Genomic DNA, 23751 nt, shown 5'->3' with positions numbered 1-23751 from the left:
TTTTGGTTTTGTGTGAAAGTTTAATATTCTCAAGTCGTAATGACACAGTATAAAGAAGTCAGAGTAAAGGTTTTGTTTTTTTAAACATAAGGTCAGAGTATACAGTCAAAGAAAGCCCTGCCATCACCTCAATTCAGACAGAGTGTTGTTTAAAGTGCAATTTAGTAGCAATTTTAAGACATCCATTTCTTTTCCTGCAGCTGTTAGCCATGCTTTCAGCAGCACTGGTACCACTCCACTCTGAAATCAGGTTCTGCCCAAGCGCCAGATTTCCATGGCTGAGAGTCCTTTGCTGGTATTTTCATTGCAGTAAAAACTGTAGGAGCCAGAGGCAAGTCAGTGAGATTGAGATGGCTTGTGAGATCATCATGGGAAGAATGAATCATCTGCCTTGGAAATATAAATGTTTATGATCACTGTTTCTATTCTGCACATATATTCTTGAGACACACAACTTTTACAAGGGTGTTGATATTTATAAAATTCCATAAATTTAGACAGTGCATTACAAACACAATATGCAGTTGTAGCTATAAATAGCAGAGCAGCAGTACTGAATTTTCAACTATTTCTTGTTTTCTATACTCCACAAATGGGTTGTGTGGCACGAGTTAAGGAACTAAAGGAAAGAAAAGACAGCTATTGGGTAATAAAAATCCCATGTGAGTCTCTGTATTTTAGATGGTGGAATGGAAGGCTAAACATCTACCAAAGAACAAAAAGACCCAAACAAAAAAACCACCCAAAAAACCCAGAACAAACAAACAAAAAACCCCAAACCAAACAAAAACCCAGCCCCCAAGATTTAACTGCAACATTTAACCATGACTAAAAGACAAAGAGCAGATTCTGAAGTGCAGGTTTTGAGAACAGATTATTTTCATGGCATGTTTTTGGTATCAATGTAACAAACTAACACCTGCCTTTGACAAGAAACATTTTGGCAAACAAATGCACAATGTAATTAAAAGACTTGTTTCTAAACCTTGGCTGATGCTTTTTTTTTCTTTTTAGTGCTCACAACACTTTAGATGTATGAACAAACCCATGAAAAAACTAATCACTGGGTGGTGTAGGAGCATCATAACAATGTACCAAGGAAGATATTCTTCCAGAAGGCAAATTAATAAATTCCCAATGTATATTAAAAAGGGACAAACCAGTAACTCTTGGTAAGCTTTCTAAACTTTGATAATAGGATTAAGGACTTGCTTTAGGAGTTAGATTTGTCAGGCAATAACTTTAACAGCAGTTAAGGCCTACGGCTTAATATTGGGTACCTGATGTCAACCAGCAACCCGGCACTGATGCGAGCAGTTACAGTATATTTATTTATTAATTTTTTAAAAAAGGCTTCTTGCAAAAGCCTGCACCCTCATTTCCATTTCTTGGCTCAATTAACAAATTAATTCAGAGAGGAAGAGATGTTTGCTGCAAGCAGTTCTTTAGAGCCAGGTCAGTTATATGTTACATTTAATGTCTTTATTTAACACTGGATATATTAGAATTATATTGGATATATCTTGAAACGGCTGAAGTAAAAAAATATGTGCACTGAATTGTCATTTCAAAATTACACTGAAATACTTCTGGACACTCAAGATACGCCAGACACACCAGACCATGACTTCACATTAAAGATCCATCCTACCACAACACTACTTGGCTCTGGTGATGGACTGACACACGTTTCGGAAGAAGGTAAAACATTCAGAGCTCCGAAGCTCAGAAGCGGGGCTTTCTGCACCTACTCTAGGGAAGGTCATACTCCGTGCCACTGCTGCCTTTGTGCCATGCAGAAATGGAATTACTGAACATGGATGCTGTTTTCCAAGGAAATGGCCACCTTAGGCAGAACAGATCAGGAAAGTGGTTTTAACAGCTCTCACTGTGTACTTTAACGATTTTTTTTTTTATACTGATGTCTTTCAAAAAGCATCAGCTGGGTAGAAAATGTGAGCCTTTGCTTTACTGTCCACAACAGACATCCTCTATGGTGCTCCTTCACACTGGATTGATGGGGTTTCCCATGTGTCCTCATCTGCCAGGTGAACCATCTGTGAAGTCTGATCCATAGGTTCTTTCTCATTCTGGGCTATTAATAATGCATCTTCTTGTCCTCCTGCTATCTGAAGGTCAGAGCTACAAGAACAATTGGATTCATCGAGTTTGTCCACTGAAGACTCTGCTGTAGTTTTAGAGGACTGTTCAGTTTCTGTTTTAGCTTGTGGTTCTGCTTTGAAATGAAGTCCAAACATGTTATTTCTGATGAGGTATCGAACACACTGCAAAATCACATTCCTTTCATGTCGGATGTCCTGGGCCAGTAACTGGAAATAAAAAAAAAGAGAAAATGTTGCACATTTCCCTCTATTGCTCTGTAGCTGATACAAGCTGATATAAGATGTGTGGCTCTACTCAGTGATTTCCAACATCTCTGAATTTAAATAGTTGGCTCTGACACACAAGTCCTGGACACGTGGGGCTGGAGACTGCCATAGCACAAGACACAGCACAAGAAAGCCAGGTATTCTCTCATTCGGTGCTTTCTCACCACCCAACTGGGGCTTTGGAGAAGCCAGCAAGCACAAATGGGATTCGCCAGGATTTTTAAATATTTGTTTGGGTGTTCTTTTAGTGGAGTGTGTGTCAAAAACTGAGCAGGCTCAGCAAAGGGCACACTACAGTGGAGAAGCAATGGGTCCAGGCACCCAGAGAGATGGCAGCAGGCAGGGAACTTCCCCTCTGGGCAGAAGCAGGCTGCTAGAGCAGTGAAGGTTGGTTTGCTCTAGTGATAGAGGCTCATAATCGCCACAACTCACTATGGATGAAAGAGGATGAAAAACAGTCACATGCCCAAAGTACACATGTTTAATCACTGTTCTTTTAGCATCATTAAAGCAATAAGGTAGCTAGAACAAGCTGACATATGACATCTTTGGATTAAGCTGCCAGTCTCGGTGTGCTCAGGCAGCAGAGAACATCACTGAATATATCTAAATATGAGGGATTTCCTTCCCCATTATCTGACTGTAGGCTGAGATGACAATGCTCTCATATCATGGACTATAATTCTCATATCATGGACTAGGTCACACATTCCAGTACATCAGGTTAGCAAGTCTATAAGCATCTTTTACACTTTCTAAGTTATACTGTATCTGTAACTTAATATACCATGCATTTTTAATTTAAATCCCCTATAAGTAAAAGATAAATACAAGGAAAGGGCATGTTTCATCAGGTACCAGATGTACTATGGATTTAAAGAGCAGTAACTGGTTTGGGCTATAATACACCAACCTAAGTCTAGTAGCTTAAAGTGCTAGAGGCCTCCCTCATCTCCTTTAACCTCATTGAACTTCATTTTGGTAGCAGAGGGGAAAAAAAACCCCTATCAGCCAGGGAGCTGAATGAACTTTTGTCATTGCAAGTTCAGCAGAATTAATACTCTGAACAAACAAAAAATTTGAAGCAAGTGGCTAAATCTGTAACTTCCTGATCATTTGCAAGAGAGCTGTATTACACACTGCAGGAGATTTGGCTTAGTTTGGCTTGTAACGTCACAGAGTAGCTTTTTTTGCTGTTTTAATTTTCAACAGGGTTTAACCAGCCACTTTTAAGTCGGTATATTTCTACTTAGACTAGCTGCTGAGAGGTGTTACAAGCAGTTGACAACTAAAATGAGCCTTCCATCTCAACTAAGAGATGTCCTTTAGGGCAGAGAAGGGACAGTGTAGTGATGTTCTCTTTGTCTGACTGGGAGAAACTGCTGAATTCCCAAATGGCCGAATTAAGGCACAGATGGGATGCACCATCACCCTATCAAAGAGCGCATCTTTGTATTTTATTTTTTAATGTAGGGAAGAGTATCAGTGGAGTGATACTAAGACAAGCTTTTTATTTTGTCAGCATAGAGAATGACTAAATATGCATTACTATTTGCATGGCCACAATAAACATATTTTAGTAGTGTTCCAAATCACTGCAAATGACTGCCAACAGATATCTGCAGCTATTCTCCTACCACCCCCTCTCTTATTCAGATACCTTTTGTAGAATTTCAACATTGCTCCCTCTCAAGGTTTTTACACACTGACCATTTCTAATGACACTGGAAGCCTACCTGCAAACCTCAGGCACTCCTCAATGATTCACAGGCACAGGACACTTCCTTTAACAACAGCTGTGAGCAACATTAAAGGGCAAAAAACCCTCACTAAAACACAACTCTAAAAACGGCCTACACTGGCAAGCTTCAGTTCAGGCTTCCTATGTTCTGCCAGCTTCTCTCAGCATGTGGGACTTTATCTGACTTTCTTCCAGAGTCGTCATTGCTTTGATCACCAACAACTTTGAAGAGCAAGAGATAAAGGCAACTGCATGCTTAGGGAGCTACACAAAGGACAAACACTTCCTTTTCAGTCATTAGGAACTTTAATTCTTGGCAGCAGTGGTACTACGTGCTAAAAAGACTACCAAGGGATTTCTCCCACATCTGCAGCTTGGGATGTACCTTATCAGGTATCTCTTGCCTAAACATCCTGTGCTATTTCAGAGCCCTGATGTCCGTGACACCCTGGTTTCTCCTGAGTTTTGCCCATAGCAAGTTTTCCCTTGGTGGGGGAGCTTTGCGCTGACTATTTACAGAATCACAAAGGCAGTCTACCTATCTCATACTGTTTTTGAGTAACAAATGCAATAAAAGCTCCAAAATTTTGTTGGAGTTTTCTAAAGAAAGCAACCAAGGTTTGTGGCCAAATAGGTTGCTCTGTGCTACCCCTACAAACCTCTTTTTAGCCTTCTGAGACATCAACCTGCTGCTCTTCAAGGTGCCAGAGCTGTGCCCTTTCCTCAGACTGATCTAAACACACCTATTGAGAAGAAACCCCTGTGCACACAGGTTGCAGCTCAACACCACTCTGTAGTTTAAGTCACACTTATTAACAAGGTCTCTTTGCACGTGGAAAAACAATAATTGTGTACTCCTTGACCAGAGGAAGGCAGATGAATAGCAAAACTGAGAGCAAAGCGAAGAAGATCAGAACAAGGCTGATGGGATTACACACAAACAAAACCCACTGGATACTACCATGGGAAGGGAAGAGAGAGGAACAAAGGTTTTGTTCTTTGTGCAGCTCACGTGAGGCACATGATTGTCATCTCTTGCTCACCAGTCATTACCTGAATGCACACCACGGTATTTCTATTTGGCTGTTTAAGCATCTACAGCTTCTCCAAGTGAAGCACTCACTTCACTATTTTTAAGACAGGCCCTCTGCTAACAGACTGCTCTAACTTCCCACAGGGAAGAGAAGAGCCACTCACAAATAGTTGTACTTTTGCACAGGAAGCAAGAGTATTTTAGCATTACTTTAACATTATTAAAATTTAAATATAAATAAAAATTAAAATAATTAACATTATTTTAGCACTAAGACTATTACCATTTCCAGCAGAGTTGGACGGCGCTTCGGAAGGAGAGGTAATGTTTTCTTGCCCCAGTTATTAGATCCTCTGGGGGGACGTGAATTTGAATTTGAGCTTCTTAACTTCGTGCCTGCATGTTCCGGATGTTTTTGATTTGGGTTTCGATTTTGAGGAACACAAGTAGTTTGAGGCGTATTTCTTAGCGCAGCCTGGTTCTTCTCAGCTTTTGTTGCCGTCTTGACAGGGATTTCTTAAAGAAAAAGAACACACTTTCATCTCAAACTTAAAAGCCTCTTTACCATGCTTATATCCCCATGCACTGGCAGTTCGTTAGTACTATTCTTGCTCACATAACCTGATGTGAAGATGTTCAAGGTTTACTTGGAGGAAGGGAGGGTTTTGTTTGGTTGGGTTTTCTTTTTAAATACAAAGAATTATCTCTAAACATTCACAGAAAGGAAAACAAACTATTTAAATTCAGCAATGTAAAGAGAAAAATATAAGGAGCAAGAGCTGAATGAGATTTTTAAACCTCTGCCTTCTTATAACTGACCAAGTACATTACTTCTGCTTCACATTACAGCTTGCTGCAAATTTGGCTGCTGAGAAAATCGTAATACAGTTAGGGCAGAGGATGCCCAAGTTCAACTCATAGCCTGCTAGATGCTCTCTAACTTTGGGTAGGCCATTCTGGGTAAGTAAGGCACAGTAACTATCTGCAAAAACAAGCAGCAGCAGCAATTCTTCACCATACACTGATACAGTCAGAGAAGCACAAAATAAGAGTACTAGAGTTCCTAGTCTTACTGCAACATCCAGCAACCTTCTGTGAAAAAAGCCTTTAAGGACACAGAAATTAGTTCATAGAGTGAGCATCACAGCTTTTTCTGGGCACTATTCAAACATGATTTGAAGCGAGTCTGAAAACAGGTTGCCTTTTTTTCTCCAACTAAGATAAAAAAGGGTTTGGGAAATTCAATGACACACAACCCAACCAAAGACATTTTATGTGCCTCCCCTCTCAATCCAGGACATGCTGCTGAGAAAAGGCAAGCAAAAAACCCACATGTCCTGCTTGCACAAGTCCACATCAGTGCAGTGTGACATAGGATATAAAGGGAGAGAAGGGTGAGGATGTGCTTCTACAAACCTTCGGGCTCGCTGTCAGACGCGCTGCCATAGTTGACTGACAAGGCACTAAGGGCAGAGGTCACCTGCTTGGGAACAACTGTCAGTCCCAGCCTCCCATCTTCATCAGCTGTTTCATCCTTGTCGGATTCTGAAAGGAAAAGAAATGGTAAGAAGGATTTTTTTTCCCAACAATCCTGCATGCCAACGGCCAGCCTTGCTGCTAAACCCCCATCTCACCACCACACAAGCCTGATGTTGGGTACTACCGCTCAACGCCGTGGACTGAGAGAAAAACCCCACATTTGTCTACCCTCTAGAGACATTTGGTGACAAACCTGTGTCTCCACTGGCTTCCTGTCCTGCCAACAAAGTCACTGAAACAAAAAGTCTCCTGAGCTTTCTGTGTCTTTCTTCAAATACTAAACATAATTATAGGTTTTATTATCCAATGTAGGTAAAGAGAGAGAGGATTTCATAGTACGTTTTGAAGTCCTGCTGGATTTAGTCCTGCAGAGGCAGGGGTGTGGAGAAGGTTTTAAAAGCCAGTCAGAGGGAATTAAAAAATAATAAAAAAAAAAGATAATTCAGATCATTCACAGTGCAAAGACATTTTTGGACAGTAAAAAAGGTTCATAAGGGACAAAACCTACAAATTAGATGATCTGTTTTCAGCGGTACTTCAGATCATTTGATACTTAAATCTCTGCAGAGCGTTATGGATGCACGTGTAAGCGAAGTATTATAGTCTCGAACTACCCTAAGAGAGAACACTAGGAAGACAGGAGGCAAGCAGACCAAAAATACTGAAATTAAGGATACTAGGAAAAGAGGTCTAGAAGAAAAAGACCCCTAAAAATGAAAATGCAAAACTGTGATGGCTTTAGTTAGAAACAAAGGATCTATATGAAGTAAAATCTTGGTAAGACTCTCAGGTAAACATTGCCACAGTTTGTAGGAAAACTAAGAAATGCTTTTTTAGTAATACATCTGCATACAAATTTAGTATTTTTTTAAATGCATGTACATTACATAGACACACCCCTCCCACAACTAAAAACATTATGAAAAACTAGTTTTTTGGTACTTCTAGAAGAAGACTGTTTGCAACCTTATTTTTGCAAATGAAAAGAGTTGTGCCCTTCCCCATCCCCTGTATGTCTAAGCCTGCCCTGCAGGAAATCTGCCTCACACTTCTTAGGATGATTTTACTGAAATTAACACTTCTGAAATCATTATTTTGAAACCACAAATTTCTCTCTTCTCTTTTAATACAGCATTAGTAATTGGCAATTTGATTAACTGGAACTCATGTTTGGTAAAACAACTTTTTGGTAAATACTCAGGTAATTTATTAAACTACTTAACTGATTCTTTTTACTTTTTGAGAAAGGTCAATTCTCTCTGATTTAGTAATCATGCCAGTTTGCAATTACATTCGCAGCTCATGCCAAATTCAGTGCATTTTTCTAATGGAGAACATACAGCACCTGCATATACTTATGCAATTATAAAGTACCTTTTACTTCCAGTTATTTTGATTTATTGCTGCTTTTTTTCTATCTCATCCAAAAAGTTGAGTGCATACTGCGGTTGGGTGGTTTTTCTTTTTATTTTTGTTAAATTTTAAATACTTATTCTGATTTTGCTTTTTATAAAATTAAGAATACACATTTACTAGACTACACTTTCTCTTTGAGAGTAACATATTTGGAGGAAGCATTATGCACTGCTGAGTACAACTGACTGTTTCTGGTCAGTAGATTCCTCCAAGTTTTATACCTGACAGGTTCATCATCTTACCTTCTTTCTGCTTATAAATCAAGAGAAAAATTCTGTTTTGTCATCTTCAATTCCTTAGCTTTGAAGGTACTAGCAACTAAACAGCACTTAAGTAAATTCATTACTTAAAAAATACAAGGTTTAAATACTCAAAAAAATGTACCTTCACAGTAAAATCATGGATTCCAGTTGTATTTTTTTCTTTTTTTAAATTCTACTTAGTTATACTGCAGTTTTTATTATTTATTCTGGTTACATTTCTTAGTAGTCTAAAAAGCTACAACCAGCTTTGATAATGTGCAATAAGCAAGTACTACATTCCTTTTCTTTCTATTGTAACAGAAGTTACTAGCTGTACTTTGTATTAATTAGACCCTTTATCATTAAGTAAAACACAGATGCTGCAAGGAAATACAGATATATTTAAGCATACTTAAGTTTCCCAACACGCCGAGATTAGTGCAATAAACAAATTGCATAGGGATGCTGAGTTCTTTTTCCCACTAATTGAAGATTATGTTTTCAAGAGGAAAAACTCAGCATCAGACATCTTTCCAAGGGATATATTCTACCCTTGTTGCTAAAAATAGCTAGACTATAAGTCTGCTTACATGCCATATTCTAAGAGTACTGCACCACTGCTGACTATATTATAAATAGTTACATCTGAAGAATTTATATTGCTGCCAGCATGAGGATGCAAGACATGCTCACCAACCCCCCCCCCGCCAAAAACTAAGCAGCAATACTTTAGAGAACACACATATGGAGAATATCAAGAGTAATAATATAGCTAAGAACAGAATTATAAGAAAAATACTGACATTTTAAGTAATTCATTTAACCCATACAAGGAAATCCATTTGTTTTCACCTTCCAAATACTGTTATTTTCAAAACCACAAAGGAATATTTAACAGTCTTTACAAAATAATTTGACTGTTGAAGCTTTATTCTTCCTCTAGCTTTCTAAATATTTTCTTATTTTACATGTTAGTTTAGCAACTCTAAGTTGGTGTATGTCTTTAACACTATTATACAGTATTTACAACAGAATGTGTAATGCTGCACACAAACTTCATGTCAGACTTCCAAAACAGCGACTAGCAAGTAAAAGTTTTAGCATTTAAACTTAAAACAACTAAAATAAAAGTTCTCCAAGTTCCTTGATCTTACCAACATCACCATTTGCCAGAAGACTGAGAGGGTCCACGTCCTTCTCATATGCCTGACCTTCCGAAGCCTCTTGTTTTTCATGTTCCTTTTCATAAGTGCTGTTTTCTGGTCCATTGGCTTCATTTTGAGTCCTATGTACATGAGAATCCCCACCGTTTTTCCTAAATTTCTTCCAGAACGGGTGCCACTGTCTTCTCCTGTGTCTTCCTTGATGTCCAAGAGCCTCTCCGTTTTCAGGAGGTTTCCACATCCCCTTCATTTTGCTGGAGAACAGAAAGACAAAGCTCATACAAATGATAAGCTATGAGAATAAAATCAGTTGATGTAACCAAATGGCTCAGGCCCACACTTAAGGTGCAGCAACACACAATGATGCCAGGACTTACACCAGCTCAGCTAACATATGGTGACAGACCAGACAGGCAGTCACAGCTCATCTCGTTGGTTGGGTAATGTGACAGAGCTGGAACCCGAATGAACAGTTTAAAGTTCACGACTTGAGTTTTTAACAAGACTAAGGGTACATGGGCTAAGCAAGTTCCTTGATCATCTGCAGTGTGAGGACATGGTGTTTCCATTTAAGATAGCCAAGTCAACAAGTATTCCCCTGACTTAAGCATTTAAGTAATTCAAAATAGTAGGAACAGGAAACGAAGAAGAAAGCATCTACTATAAGCATACTTCCACTGCTGAAGTCTCTTTTTTCTGGTTACAGCTCAGAGAAGTATCTTGCTGCACCAAATCCATTCAGCCATCTGAAACCATCAGCTGCAATGATTACCTACTCTTGCCTGCAACTAACATGCCATTCATCTTTTCCATTGCAAAGAAATGGAATAAAAGAAATGTCTGCCAAGGTAATTAACATTTAAAAAACCTGAAGCAAAAGAATAAGTCCTAAAATACAGGAAAAGCACAGCATGCTGGTTCCACTTATCTTCCATGGTTCCATAATCTTCCAGGTTATCCTATAAACACAAAACATGTTTATAGGAAGATACCTGGAAAGCTTGACAAACTCTGGTCAAAGTCTACAGATACAAGATTAAGTGTGGCAAAGACAGAAAAGACAACCTAGGTTTCCTGAAAACAGTTGTTTTCAAGCAACAGAAACTTAATTCAGCAAAACAAGATTGGAACTAACATCAGTGCGTTACAACAGCAAAAAACACAAGATCTGCTTTCCTGAATGGGCCCCATGGTTCATTCTGATCACTACTACTTGCCTCAGCCTGACCTACAGCATGGCAGAGGTCCTATTATCCCTAGTCAACCATGTGCCTCATGCTGTGGGATGCCGTGTTGACAAAGGACTTCTTTTGCTTTGTCTTCATTCTGATGTCTAAAACAGTCACTTGGTACCCTCATCTTTACCGAGTTAAAAGAAACAGTGTATAACCACACTTTATTCACATCTTCCACCTATGCAATTTTTCTAGGCCTCCATCATACAGCTCTTCCAAGCCACCCGCTACTTTGCTTGTACAGAAATGTTCCCATTACCAACATTCCTCACTTCTACGCTTTTCCAGCCTAATTAAGTCTTTCTTGAGAATACAGCCTATCATAGCACTTAATATGACTTTATATCGCAACAAAACCCATTTATTTTCACTCTCCAGTCACTTCACAGCAGCTGATGGCTCAGCCCTGGTAGCGTCACCCACCACATTACAGTGCTCCTGTGGCACAAGTGGCAAGCCACCGCCTTCCTGTGCATCAGTCTCTCATCCACAAAAGAAGGCTAATATTAGCTCCTGTAATTCAACTCCATCCAGAGAGAAAACTGCATTTGTGAATTTGTACAGCCGGGCTCTAAATTCAGCATGTTGTTGTATAACCTAATAAATATTGAGCAAATATAGGTGGTGTCCTTGACCAAGGATTAAAAACAAAATTTCTACTTGTTTTAAGTTCTCTGGGGCCTCAAACACCTAGAAAGAAACCCCAAAGTCACAAACGTCAGCCTGGCTTCTGTCTTCTACCATTCCCTCATGAAAGATACACTGCTCTTCGCTTCCCATTCAGAAGGGACAGAGAGCCATGCACTATTACTCTGCTGTTGCAAGACACCAGACAGACTTCCAAAGTGGTCCTTCTGCATCTCCAATCTTTAACACACGGATGCTGAGAATTAGCAGTTGTAAAGCACTTCAGAGGACCACAAATGGAAAGAACCATAGAATTGTTAAGCATCTAATAGTTTTAAATCTTCGCTTCAATAGTATAGCTTACACAGAACAAGCTGTATTCTATTTATTGCCTTGTGCATCAGTGAATTTGCCAGATAAGCACCAATTCCAGAATCTTTACTGCTGGTATACAAAGCAGAAATGACAACTTTTGGACAGCTCATCAAGCCTATACTGCTAGCAGCTCAGGGAAAGGTGGGGGAAAAAAGAGGAGATTTCTAGAATCAACCAGAGTAAAAGGTCACTATGCGAAAGCAAACAACCTATAATTTTGAGGGCTTTTTTCTACTGAACAAATTTCCAGATATAAAGCTACTAACAAATGTAATAGCATGGAATTGCTGATGGACATTTAAGACTACATAATGCATCTGACTCACAGCCACAGAAGTTAGCAAATAAACCTGCAGACATCAAACTGTTACTGTGAAAAGGAAAACTCATCTTTGCTCATAAGAATCTCCAAACTTAATATTCCACGTTTGCAGCAAACCTGGCACCTAAAGCTAGGTTTGGTTTCTTGGGTCCAAAGCACTTCTCCAACTTTATATCCTTGGAAAGAAGTTTTACTTCAGTCTGCTCTAAGTCTTTCCTTCCAAAGTTATGAAAGGCAACCAGCTGGAAGGGGCAGGTAAGTGTTGGATCTTCTGAAGCCCATGCTGTACCAAGGTAATTTGCACTGCCAACATTGTTAACAAATTACACTAACTTCTTATTCTGCACTAGTTCAACCACTTCACCATGGTGCAAGTTTTGTTTTGTTTGGCACCATCCCCTATAAAAAAAGAAAAACCTAGGCAAGCCCCAGCTTCGCTTCCATACAGCAGCAAATGGCACTTAGCAAGAGCCCCTTGGGACTGAGTCTGCTCCCGCCTTCCAGCATGGTAATTCCAGTTTACACAAGTGATATTTTAGGAATGTGGCTCATTATAACACCTTTATAAAAAAAATCTTCCCACGGGTCCTAAAGGAGAGCTAATTAAGTTAGTTGGTTCCACCTAACATGATACTGAGGGAAGAGAAAAGAACAAAACCATACTGGAAAGTAATTTGTAAGAGAGAGAATGGATAAAAATCCAAGACAAGTAAGTACTAGCTCAGAACAATGGTAGACGACAGATAAAGATAACAGAGGGTAGAAGAAGCAGCACTACTTAATTAATAATGAAAACTTAATGAAAATAAAGTTAAATATTTCTCTCCTCTTCACTTGATTATTGATTTATCATCTGAAAGGAGAGATTAAGAAGCCAAATCTGCCCATAAAATCTCTCCTGGCCATTTTCAGGCATTAAAGGATTAGACCACGTGGATTCATTATGTTGCAAGAATTTTGTCCCCATTATTACTTCTTCAGAGACCAAGGTTACAATGATTTAATGAATAGCAACTAGAACGTGGTTTTCTCAAATAAGCTTGAGTACAGAATTAGGCGAGAATATCAGATTTTTAATACAGTTATTGTTTCATTTAACTGAAGTGGACTTTGAAGCACCACGAAGTAAACAAAAGAATATTACATCTGCAGTTTGTCACATGACTTGTCCTCTGCTAAAGGGCAGCTAGATTGTATATACAGTGGAAGCAGTGAGTGCTGGGAGACCACAGTAAGGGAGCACACTTGTGAAGGAGGAAAGCAACAAGCTTGGTTCAAAACACTTACCCAAACTGTTGGGTAGTCAGCACTTCTCCCCTTTCCTCCTTCTGCGCCTGCATCGCCTTCTTCCTTTCAATATTGGCCAGTGTAGGGAAATTTCTAGAAGAAAAAAAATTTTCACTGGCTTTTAAAGGATTCTCTGTACTTTCTCAATTCCCCCTTTACCAAACCAGCTTCCTCTATAAACATTACAGATTTTTTAAACCTTTCACGGAAGTTTAACGGAATGTTTCTCTCTTAAAAAGGTACTGGTGGGGAAAAGAAACCCAAGTGCATTTATGTTTACACATCTAGATTAAAAAGAAAAAAAAAAATCTACCAAATTATCATGCTTAGATTTACCAACGCATCAAACAAGCTACAGACAAACAGTTTAGTTACAGTTATGGACACTCTGCTTGTCTCAATACATAACAGCATCATTTGGTCCTCTAATTTTATTTTTATGGACCTTCAACTGGATTATTTGAATGACATTAAAAGGCACAACATGCTTTTAGCAAACTAACTGCCAGCTTCTTGTAATATTAAAAAAAAAAAAAGGTTATAGGAACAGCTTCTGGGTGCACAAGTTTCCTTTAATGTGACAGTTTGGGAAAAGCACACAAGTTTCCTCTCAAGCAATATTCGGCATCGTGCTTGCACACTGACCTCTAGTTCACCAAAATTACTGCCTCTTTTCAATTCCAGCTTCAAGAAAAATTGCTAAGTCATGCAGTTCAAAAGAAATCTACCGTTATAACCATCTCCCAAAACATCCCTCTCTTCCGTTCCCCACCTCCTTTAAAATCCTTCCCTACAGACAAATGCCACACTGGCTTTAACATGCAAAGACCATAGAGCAGGCTTTTTACCAACAAAGCCCAAAAATGGCTACACTAGTTGCTCTGCAAATGTTAGTTAGCTAAATCCCAGTGCTTTCAGATAAAGGTGGTGAATGAGAAACACATGCACATACTCCCCCAGCTTCTGGATGGAAACACAGAGTATAAATATTTGATGTCTATTAAAATGGAGTAAAGAGAAACTCAGAACAGCTTCCCACAGTATATAGCTATCAAAAAAGACATATATCTTTCTTTAAATATTTAATCTTATCACACGCATTTTCCCCATTTTACAGCATGAACGTTAAGTGTTTCAAGACAGCCTCAACCACATACCAAGGGAAAAAGAGAAGCATTTTCTATGAGACAAACCTAATCACACTACAGAACTTGTCTCCTTTAAGAGGATTTGAACATGAGCTGTCAACATTTACTTTCATTGGATTTCTCCCAGAAATCTGCCATGCAGCTCAAGTGAGCAGAGGGATGTGGTGCTTTATCTCTGCTCTTCCCTGTTAGTTACATTTGGTCATCCCTGTTATAACACTCACAGCACACAGTAAATAGGTAGTGAACTCTTTAATCTCAAGAGCTTCCCATTGACAAAGACCCCTGTGCTTGGCACGTCTCCAGAGTTTTGGGATAAGGTGCTTTCCTTCACACATGTAAAGGCTCACAGGAGAAGAGTTACAAAATAAGCAGTTATGCTCAAAACACTCCCAAGCTTGTCATAAAAATTGGGGTTTTTTTCAAATATAAGGGAAGACCCTAAATCCTAGAACAAAGGAGTCTTCAAAGTGCTCCAGTACTTATGCTGATTAAGGACATATTCAGACATGCTCTCGCAACGTGATTTGAGACATGAATGCCTCCCACTTTCATTCCTGTGAGTTACCACTCCCTCCACCAAGCCACCGTAATGGACGGCATGAAGGCTTTCAGCGCGATTTGTTGCCAAGATCGACAGATTTCCCCCAAACTACTCCTTCCAGTTGACACAGGCAGTAACTAACAGCTGGAGAGAGTTCAAGTCGCAAGCCCAAGTGCGCCCGCAGGAGCACATCTGAAGGCACCTGTGGTGGCTATATTTATTTTCTTCAACTCTTTTTACTCACTAGTGCAGGAAAAGTACCTATTCTGAGAGCACAATGAGTGATTTTATTCTTCCATCTAAGGACTTGGTGGGCAGTGAGCTCTAGACGTTCTAATCCACAGGTCACCAGCCTCGGTCTGTGGTAGACTGGGTTCACTCCTCTCCAGGTGCTCTGTGTGACAAGGCTGGGTTAAGCCCACCAGTGGGTCATAGCGGGACTTAGTGGGCCAAGTCAACTCCAGCTGATCTTTCAAGGATCAAGTAGACCAAAGAGGCCTAGACCAAAGCTACCCACCCACTCCAATGTGCCAGCCCCAGTGCAACTCCAGAACTCATCAGGTACTGCAGCTCCAGTACAAAGAGGTCTGTGCACCTCCTAGCATTGGCTAGATCTACTCATGGAGGAAGGGAAATTCAACTGGACCCTATGTGGAGGCAGATGCCTACAATGGAAATATTATGGTCTTGAGGTAAAAGTTTATGGCAGACTTTGTAAACTTCGCTATCTAAAGGACAGCCATAAAGTACTCCAGAGAGATTAAAAATCAAAAAAGAGAGGAATTTAATTTTTTTATATAGAGAATTCTTATTCAGGAAGGCTAAATTTAGGAAGACTGCTTCTGAATATAGGTGTGACAATGAAGAAGGAAGAACCTGTACTGACTGAATCTCTCCACATAAAAGGCCATGTGTTAAAACACAATGAGCTGACTCGGGTTTGAACCCTTCGAAGATGGTATGCCCTCCTCCTTCCCTAACAAAATGAGGTTCTTAAAATGCTACCTACAAACAGGACCGAAGCAGGAAAACCAGCCCAGTGCTTATGTCCTGCAAACAGCTTGTCAGAGCTTGAATACAAACAGCTTCATCAGTCCCCACAAAGGCTTTACAAACCTAAGCAACTTGTTGTAAAAGAGAGTTAAACCAGGATGTGATGGTCTAGCACAGCAGATTTCATGAAGCCAGAAGTCAGCCCCATTTCAGAGCAGCTGCAGTTTCAAACCATAGACACTTCCATAATCCAAACTGGAAGTTTTTCAGTATAAATTGTAAAGATAGCACCAGAAAACTGGTTTTCAGGCTGAGTATATTGGAAAAGTGAGACATGCAGGTAAAGGTTACCCTAAGCTTCCAGAGGCATGGAAAGGTGACAGTGAACATAATCACTAACATGTTTAAGTGAATAGATTTTTTATTTCAATAAGTGAGTGCAGTAGCCAGGGCCACACATTGTTTTTATAGACCAGTGTGCTCTATCTTGCTCACATAAACATTGGAGTAAACTAGCTCTTAGCAAGCAGTGAAGAAAACAGCTTTGCCAGTGTCTAACAGAAAAGAGACCTGTTTCTGTAGCAGTTTACACAATGAATTTCTGAGTCAAGAGTTACACAAGTTTAACTTAATAGGAACAGCACTGTGATCAAAATGCCTCAATAATCTGAGCTGGTCTTAATTGCATATGCACAATCAACAGCAAAGGGGACATGGATAGCCCAAAGGGCTATCCCAAAGAGACCCAACAGAGAGTTGATAAAATCTTGATTTAACTGTTCCACATCTGATTTTACCATGTTAGCTAAAACAGTTTTATTGCTAATCCATCCCTGCAGATCAGAGTAAACTTTATTGTATCTATGTTTACCTTGATCTACCCACACATTACTTCTACTTTGCTTCACCTTCTCTAATTTACCAGGTGCTAAAAAATTATTTTTCATATTACATATTTAACTACTATGAATGCAACACCAGGAAGGATTCCAAGCTACTCTGGAATTATCATTATTCAACTAGAGAACCACAAATTAATTAAAAGTGGTTGACAGTACTGGACTTCATTCATTAAGCACATGCTCAGCCTGTGAGATATCTTGTAAGGAAATACAGCAGACTATCCCTATCTGAACAAACTAACCCCAACAGATTAAAAAAAGGGTGGGAGGAGGGGGAGAATTTACAAGCAACATACAAGATCATGAAAATCTTCCAATGTTGTACTAGAACCTAAGCAACAGCACATTTAATGATTTGCTTTAACACTAGAGCAGCCTTGCCACATTCTTACTAATAACCTTTGCTCAAGAAGAGTTGGTGACAAACAGATGGGCTAGCAGACCCAGATCTCACTTGGGAAGAAGAGAAGACAGCAATATCTCATTCTGACACATTAAGGAAATGCACTGCAGATAACTCCCTTTAAGCTCATGTTAAAGAAAAAATATGCTGAAAACAGCACATTTCTCAACACTTGAAAAGGACAGGACAAATCAAAACACGAAAAGCTGATGTCAGACTTCACAGCCATCTGTCTGCAAAACACAGGGAAATCCTAAGATCCCATGGAACTTCATCTCTATTGCTGTTTGCTTGATTAGATTGCTTGGCTCAGCAGGTTCAACGGGGAAACAGCATTCCAGCCCAGCATACTTCATCCATTGATACTCCTTACTATCTCTTCTCCTTCCGCTGCGTGAGTAATGTTGCACTTTAAACACAGGCTCTTTCTAACAGATTTTAAGCAGGATACACAACTGAGCAACACAGCAGCTAATTAAGAAGAAAAATCTCAACTCTGTAAGTAATTATTTACAATGACTGAAAGAACAAGCAAGACAGGATGCAGCATGGAAAACACACATGTTAAATCACTGCAACCTAATTAGAAACAAACTACTTATGACCTAAAAAGATTCATTCTTAGCTCTGACTGGAGCTTCTAAAAAGAAGAAGATTTTTTCCTGTCACGATAAGCCAAGACTGCTTAATAGCTCAGACTCCCTCTGGCGTCCTTTTTTTGTGTACAATGCAATGTTTACTGTGAGTCAACAACAGACCTTCAGTACTAAACCGATGCTTTGCTGGCAACCCAATTAAAGCCTCACAAAAGTTCCAGATGGCTTTCTCTCTCTGCCTGCCTGCCCCCCCCCCCTTTTTTTTTTTTAATTAAAAAAAGAAGGATGCTCATACAGCTTCCTTGCTGTACAAAGAGTAACAAAAGCCACCCAGGTAGTCATTCTATACCCATCCATCACGCCTAAATAAGATGCCCACAGAAGGCTTGAAGTACCAAAATAAGGCACAGCACTACTCCATCTACTGGTCTTCGCTGAGACAGTCCTAATCCCATTTCGCCTTTTTTGGGTTGGTGGTTGTGACCACAAGACTTTACCTCCTTTGATTTTACTGCTCTGCAGCGAGCAAAGGCTTTCAGCAATGTTGTATCACAGCCATATTATATTAATCTATAAAAAAGCAACAGTATCTACCATGAGATTCTTTAGAAACTCAGCAAAACCATCTCAGGCAGAGCATCACCCTAATAATTACGTGTTGATAAAGGCTGCTGTAACTCACAGCATCCACTCCCTACACAAACAGTATCTTAATCACGATTGTACACTCCATTCCCACTTCTCTAATGTTTTAGTAAACAGTAGAGCACATACTGACATATACACCTTTAACATCACGCTTAAGCCTTAGCATCAACCACTAGACAGGAACTCTCCTGAACACCTCCCAGAACAGAAAAGTGTATCAAAAGTTGAAGATGAGTAGCAAAGACTCACTCAAAGACTGTACATGGGTATTGATCTTTTTCCTTGGAGCTATTGGCAGAAAACTAGAGGCAGGCCCCTGAAAAACATGACGGTAATACGCAGACTGAAAGCAAATAAAAACCAAGCCCTCAAGTATCTTTTGAATAAAAGGAAACCCTGGAATGAAAACTAACCTAACACTAAACTTGCCTAATCTAACATCTGTGCTTGTATTTGCACAGATCACAACCATTTTTTTTCTGGTTAACTATGGCATTTTAAACACGAGAGAAAATAATTTGTTTATGTATCAACAAAAGCATATTTAAAAAACAACATGAAATTATGGATTTTCTTCATTTGCTAAAAAAGATGCCATTTGGTAGAAATTATGCAAAAAGTGGTGAGAGAATAAAAGAAATATTCTACCATACGTTCCGCTTGTTTCTCAACAAAAGCACTGTGTAAAAAAGTATTAATGGAAATCAAGTACATATCAAGGATGTGTTAGCATTGTTTTCTGACACGAAAACAAGCTGGATTCATCAGTAAGACTGCATCAGACAACTAGGTGTATTTTCACCAAAAAAAAACCAAACAGATTACCAGTACTCTGCCCTAGCTATCACCACTGATCTTGAAATTAAATTTGTATCACAATCTACTCTGTATACAGGACTCTTGCTCAGAGAAACAAAAACCATGCACTGATCACTCGCAAGACTATATTCTAAATCATGAACAGAAGTGAGGGAAGTCTACAGCCTCTTTCACCTGATAGAAAAAGGAAGATTTTAAATTTTTCAACTCTGAGGAAAAAAAAAAATCTGTGAGATAAGGTCTATGGAAGTATAGCAGGAATTTTTAAACACTTCAGTCCTGCTCAACAGAAAAAAGTTATAGGCTTTCACATCACAGAATGAGAAATTACGAGAAATACTGCATATAGGAGAACTTTACCTTGCACCCTACACACAATGTAAACGAAACTACCGAGACAACCATCATTCATTGATGCTGTTCTCTTTCAGTAGAAATGCATCAAGCAATGCAGAAAGTCCTTAAAAAATAGGACAACTCCCTGTTGCAGTCAACTGGGACAACTTAAGCTGTGGAAATCTGCACACAGCGGGATATATTACAATCAGTCTGTACAACAGTTCCAGATTTTTTAACTGTTAGAAAAACACCACATAAACACAGATTTCTGACTTAAAATGTGATCAGTGATCAGGCTAAGAGGAATGAGATATTCACCTAACCTGGGGTACCAAATCAAACATATGGGAAAGCTACTTGTTCTCAGTTAATATTTTGCCATCTATTATAACATTACAAACTATTATAGTCTCTGCAGCTCACACTCTCCTGGCTAAGGCCAGGAGATTCTGACACAGATTACTACTGCAGGAATTTTGCAGGGTCAGTGGAACAGCAGCAGCAGCAAGTATGTGCTGTTACTGCCCTTCATCTGTCATCTAATGATCACACAGGGAAAATACAGTAAAACAAATTCATAGGCCACAAGTCTTACCTTCTTCTTTCTTCTCTCCATTTAGCAATCTCTTCTGGACTATCTAATTTTATTCTTTTAGCACCCGGTGCATGTGCCTAAGGAAAAAGTATTCAATGGGTGTTTAAAAGCGGAAGGAAAGAACCAGGAGAAAGGGGAAAAAAAAGTATCATTATGTTAGCTATAGCAGTATCACACTGTTTTCACTTCCAAAAGTGGTGAGACTGCACACAGCAATGACAAAATTAGTCCATTAAAAAAAAAAAAAAAAAAAAAAAAAAAGTAGTTTTCAACATATTTTCATCCACTTGCCTTAAAACACATCCTACTCAGAGCTGATATATTTTCTTTCCAGATGAATGAAAACAAACCATTGAAGAATGAGAAAAGGGACTATGGTAAAGATGGCATAGACTCATGTTTTGGGCCCAGAGGGATACCTACGTTTTTCCAGTGTATCTGAACTATCTTCTCATGTGCACTGAAATTGCAACCTTCTTCTGTGCACTGCAAGATAAGAGGGTGAACTTAAAACACTCCAAATCACACATAATACGAACAAGCATTTGAGCACATTTTAAACAAACTCAGTGACAGATACCTGTGCAGTTTGTTATATAGCATGTTTAAGCTACTCAGGTTCCAGACAAAGGCAATTATAAAAAAAACCAACAGTAACAAGGGATAATATGCTTTTAAATGTCATCTGATTTTAGAAGAATCAGTGTAGCCAATGTACCTCATAACTGGAGATAATGTGAAGTTTACCTAAGAGAAAAATTTGCAAGACTCTCCAATTTCAAATTTTGATACTTCTTTGCGATAAGGGAGTGGATTTTTAAAATGTTTTCCACACAAAAATTGTACCTGCTATCTGGATGTCAATGAATGAATTCCTATCACCCAGCAATACTTCAGAAGAAAAAGATTTAAAAAGACTTCAGTAATAAAACCAAAACTACAACTAAAACCTCCCTGACACACAGCATTCAGAAAAAAAACAGTCCTCCACTACTACTTTACACAGCTCTGGAATCTCTTTGCTAAGTCCCCCATTCAGAGAGTGACTACAGCTAACTACTTATCAGGCCGAAGGTTTAAAATCAAAGTGTGAATGAAAGAAGCCAAATCTTCAACCTGTTTATGCTGTGAAATATGTTCATCATACTTCTCCTGGTTTTGATAGCCACGGTCACAGGTATCACAATAATGAGAGAAAACTGGCTCTTTTTTCTTTTTGGTCTGGGGAAAAAAAAAAAGAAGGAAATAATCTCAAGATTGTAGTTACAAGATACTCCTGTTTTTTTGTGAAGCACTATCATGAATATTTTTGTTAATAAAGTCATCAGTTATACATTTCAAAAGTTTTAAAGATAAGCTAACATAACATGAAAGTTAAGCTCAAACCATTTATCTTCTAAACAAAGTGCGCTGCACTTGTCTCTTTCCACTACCACCTTTCAGTCAAGTACTTCTGCAAATGCACCAGACTGGCACAGACTTACTGAGGGCTCTGAGGCAAACTAGGCTACAGCTCTGAGTCTCTTCCCTATGAAGACAGACTATGACTGTCCCCACATGACATGTACCAGTTCAGAGGGTAGCCCAGATTCTTCCTTCTCCCACTACACACATCAGTGTCATCTGGTTGTCTGGTCTTAACAATATCGCAGAGCACTAACACAATTTAGGCACTCATGCAACACCACAGTAAGGGCATTTCTAATATAAAGCTGTGTTAGAATTTGCTTGAAATGTATCTTTCAAGAGGCTCAAGATTTACAGACTGTTATGTAAGGGCTGGCACATTAGACAAGAGTATGGGACAAGACCCACAACACTGTCATCATCACAGAATGACAGAATGGTTTGGGTTGGAACGGATCTTCAAAGATCATCTGGTTCCAACTCCCCTGACACAGGCAGGGGCAATCTTCTGCCAGATCAGGTTGCTCAAAGCCCCATCCAGCTTGGCCTCAAACACTTCCAGGCATAAGGCATCCACAACTTCTCTGCACAACCTGTGCCAGCCTCCCATCCCCTTTATGGTAAAAAATGTCTTCCTTATGTCGAATCTACAACTACTCTGTTTCAGTTTAAAACCATTACTCCTTGCTCTATCACTACAGGCCCTACTACAAAGTCTGTCCCCATCTTTCCTGTAAATCCCCTAAACTACTGAAAGGCTATTATAAGGTCTGCCTGGACCCTTCTCTTCTTCAGGCTGAACAATCCCAACTCTCCACTTGTCTTCACAACAGAAGTGCTCCAGCCCTATGATCATTTTTGTGGTGCTCCCCTGGACCTGCTCTAACAGGTCCACTTCTCTCTTGTGTCCGTACCTTTGTCTTCTTATTCTCTTCTGGACGTTTACCAAACGCATGCACTTGCTTGCCTTGCCATTTCTGGGAGAAATTACCATTTCCACCTTGAGAACAGGGAAAAAAAAAAAAAAAAAAAGAGCCATCTATACATACAGCTAATAAAACATCCCTCTCCCCTCCTACTACCTCGGTGGGCCCACTGAAGAGTCTAGGGAATACAGAAGAGAGAGGGAAGAGACGAGAGACCAGCACGCTTGGAGAGAGGGTCCTCCACCCCCCAAAGGTTCAGGACAGCCCCAGGGCTCCTGCCTGTGTGGGATGGGAAGGAGTCCATAGGCCCAAGAGACAACTTCTCCCATGTCCCTCACCTGCATGCGGGCCCTGCGGTCGCACACCAAAGGCTGGTGGGTGCCAGGCAGCGGGGGATGTGTAGTTATTAGGGGGCAGGTAGCTCTCGGGCTGTGAGTAGCCGTCGGCAGGCGGGTACCGCTCAGGCTGTGGGTAGTTCTGAGCGGGCGGGTAGCTCTCGGCGGGCTGGCAGTAGCCCTCAGGTTGCGAGTATTCTTCGGGCTTTGGGTAATTCCCGGCCTGCGAGAAGCTCTTGGCAGGCTGGGAGTAGCTGTCGGCGGGAGGGCAGCTCTCGGCAGGCTGCGAATAGCTGCTGGCAGGAGGATAGCTCTCGGCGGGCGGGTAGTTCTCGGCGGGCTCCGAGTAGTTCTTGGGCTGCGTGTAGGAGTCGGCGGGCTGCGAGTAGCTGTCGGCGGCCGTGTAGGTGCCGGGCGGGAAGCTGTCGGGAGGCGGGTATCGCCCGGGCGGCGGGAAGAGCCCGGGGGCAGCCCAGAAGCCCGGGTCCCAGGAGGGCGGCGGGCAGAAGAAGGGTGGGGGCATCCCTGGCGGAGGGAGCCCGGGCGGGGGCGGTGGGTACCAGGCGAAGGGGTTCATGCCGGGCCCGGAGCGGCCGCTCGGATGCGGCCCCTGCCCCGCGCTCCGCTCCCGCCACCACGTGGGGCCGCTCCGGCGGCCGCCGCTGAACGCGTCACGTCCGGGGGTGAGGAAGGAAAGTCCTCCTGGATAGGCGGGAGTCGCATCAT

At 40.4% G+C, this 23751-nt stretch overlaps 1 protein-coding gene across 1 annotated transcript; it reads right to left on the bottom strand.

The window, feature by feature from the left end:
- Positions 1-1873: 1873 nt before the first annotated feature.
- On the bottom strand, positions 1874-23644 carry NUFIP1 (nuclear FMR1 interacting protein 1). Its single transcript, XM_027888885.1, has 10 exons — positions 23029-23644; positions 22679-22764; positions 21474-21578; positions 20781-20843; positions 20358-20434; positions 13371-13463; positions 9516-9778; positions 6581-6709; positions 5448-5680; positions 1874-2330 (listed from the first exon to the last, which is right to left on the bottom strand). The coding sequence occupies exons 1-10, from the start codon at positions 23600-23602 to the stop codon at positions 1992-1994; spliced, it is 1962 nt and encodes a 653-aa protein (XP_027744686.1). The 5' UTR covers positions 23603-23644; the 3' UTR covers positions 1874-1991.
- Between the last annotated feature and the right edge of the window lie 107 nt (positions 23645-23751).

Source organism: Empidonax traillii, unplaced genomic scaffold (assembly GCF_003031625.1).
Source record: "Empidonax traillii isolate 1590-97213 ecotype Southwest subspecies unplaced genomic scaffold, ASM303162v1 scaffold247:size2371522, whole genome shotgun sequence".
In the NCBI taxonomy this organism is placed as follows: Eukaryota; Metazoa; Chordata; class Aves; order Passeriformes; family Tyrannidae; genus Empidonax; species Empidonax traillii.
Note: the sequence above shows the minus strand (reverse complement) of the source record. Positions and strands in the feature narration are given on the sequence as shown.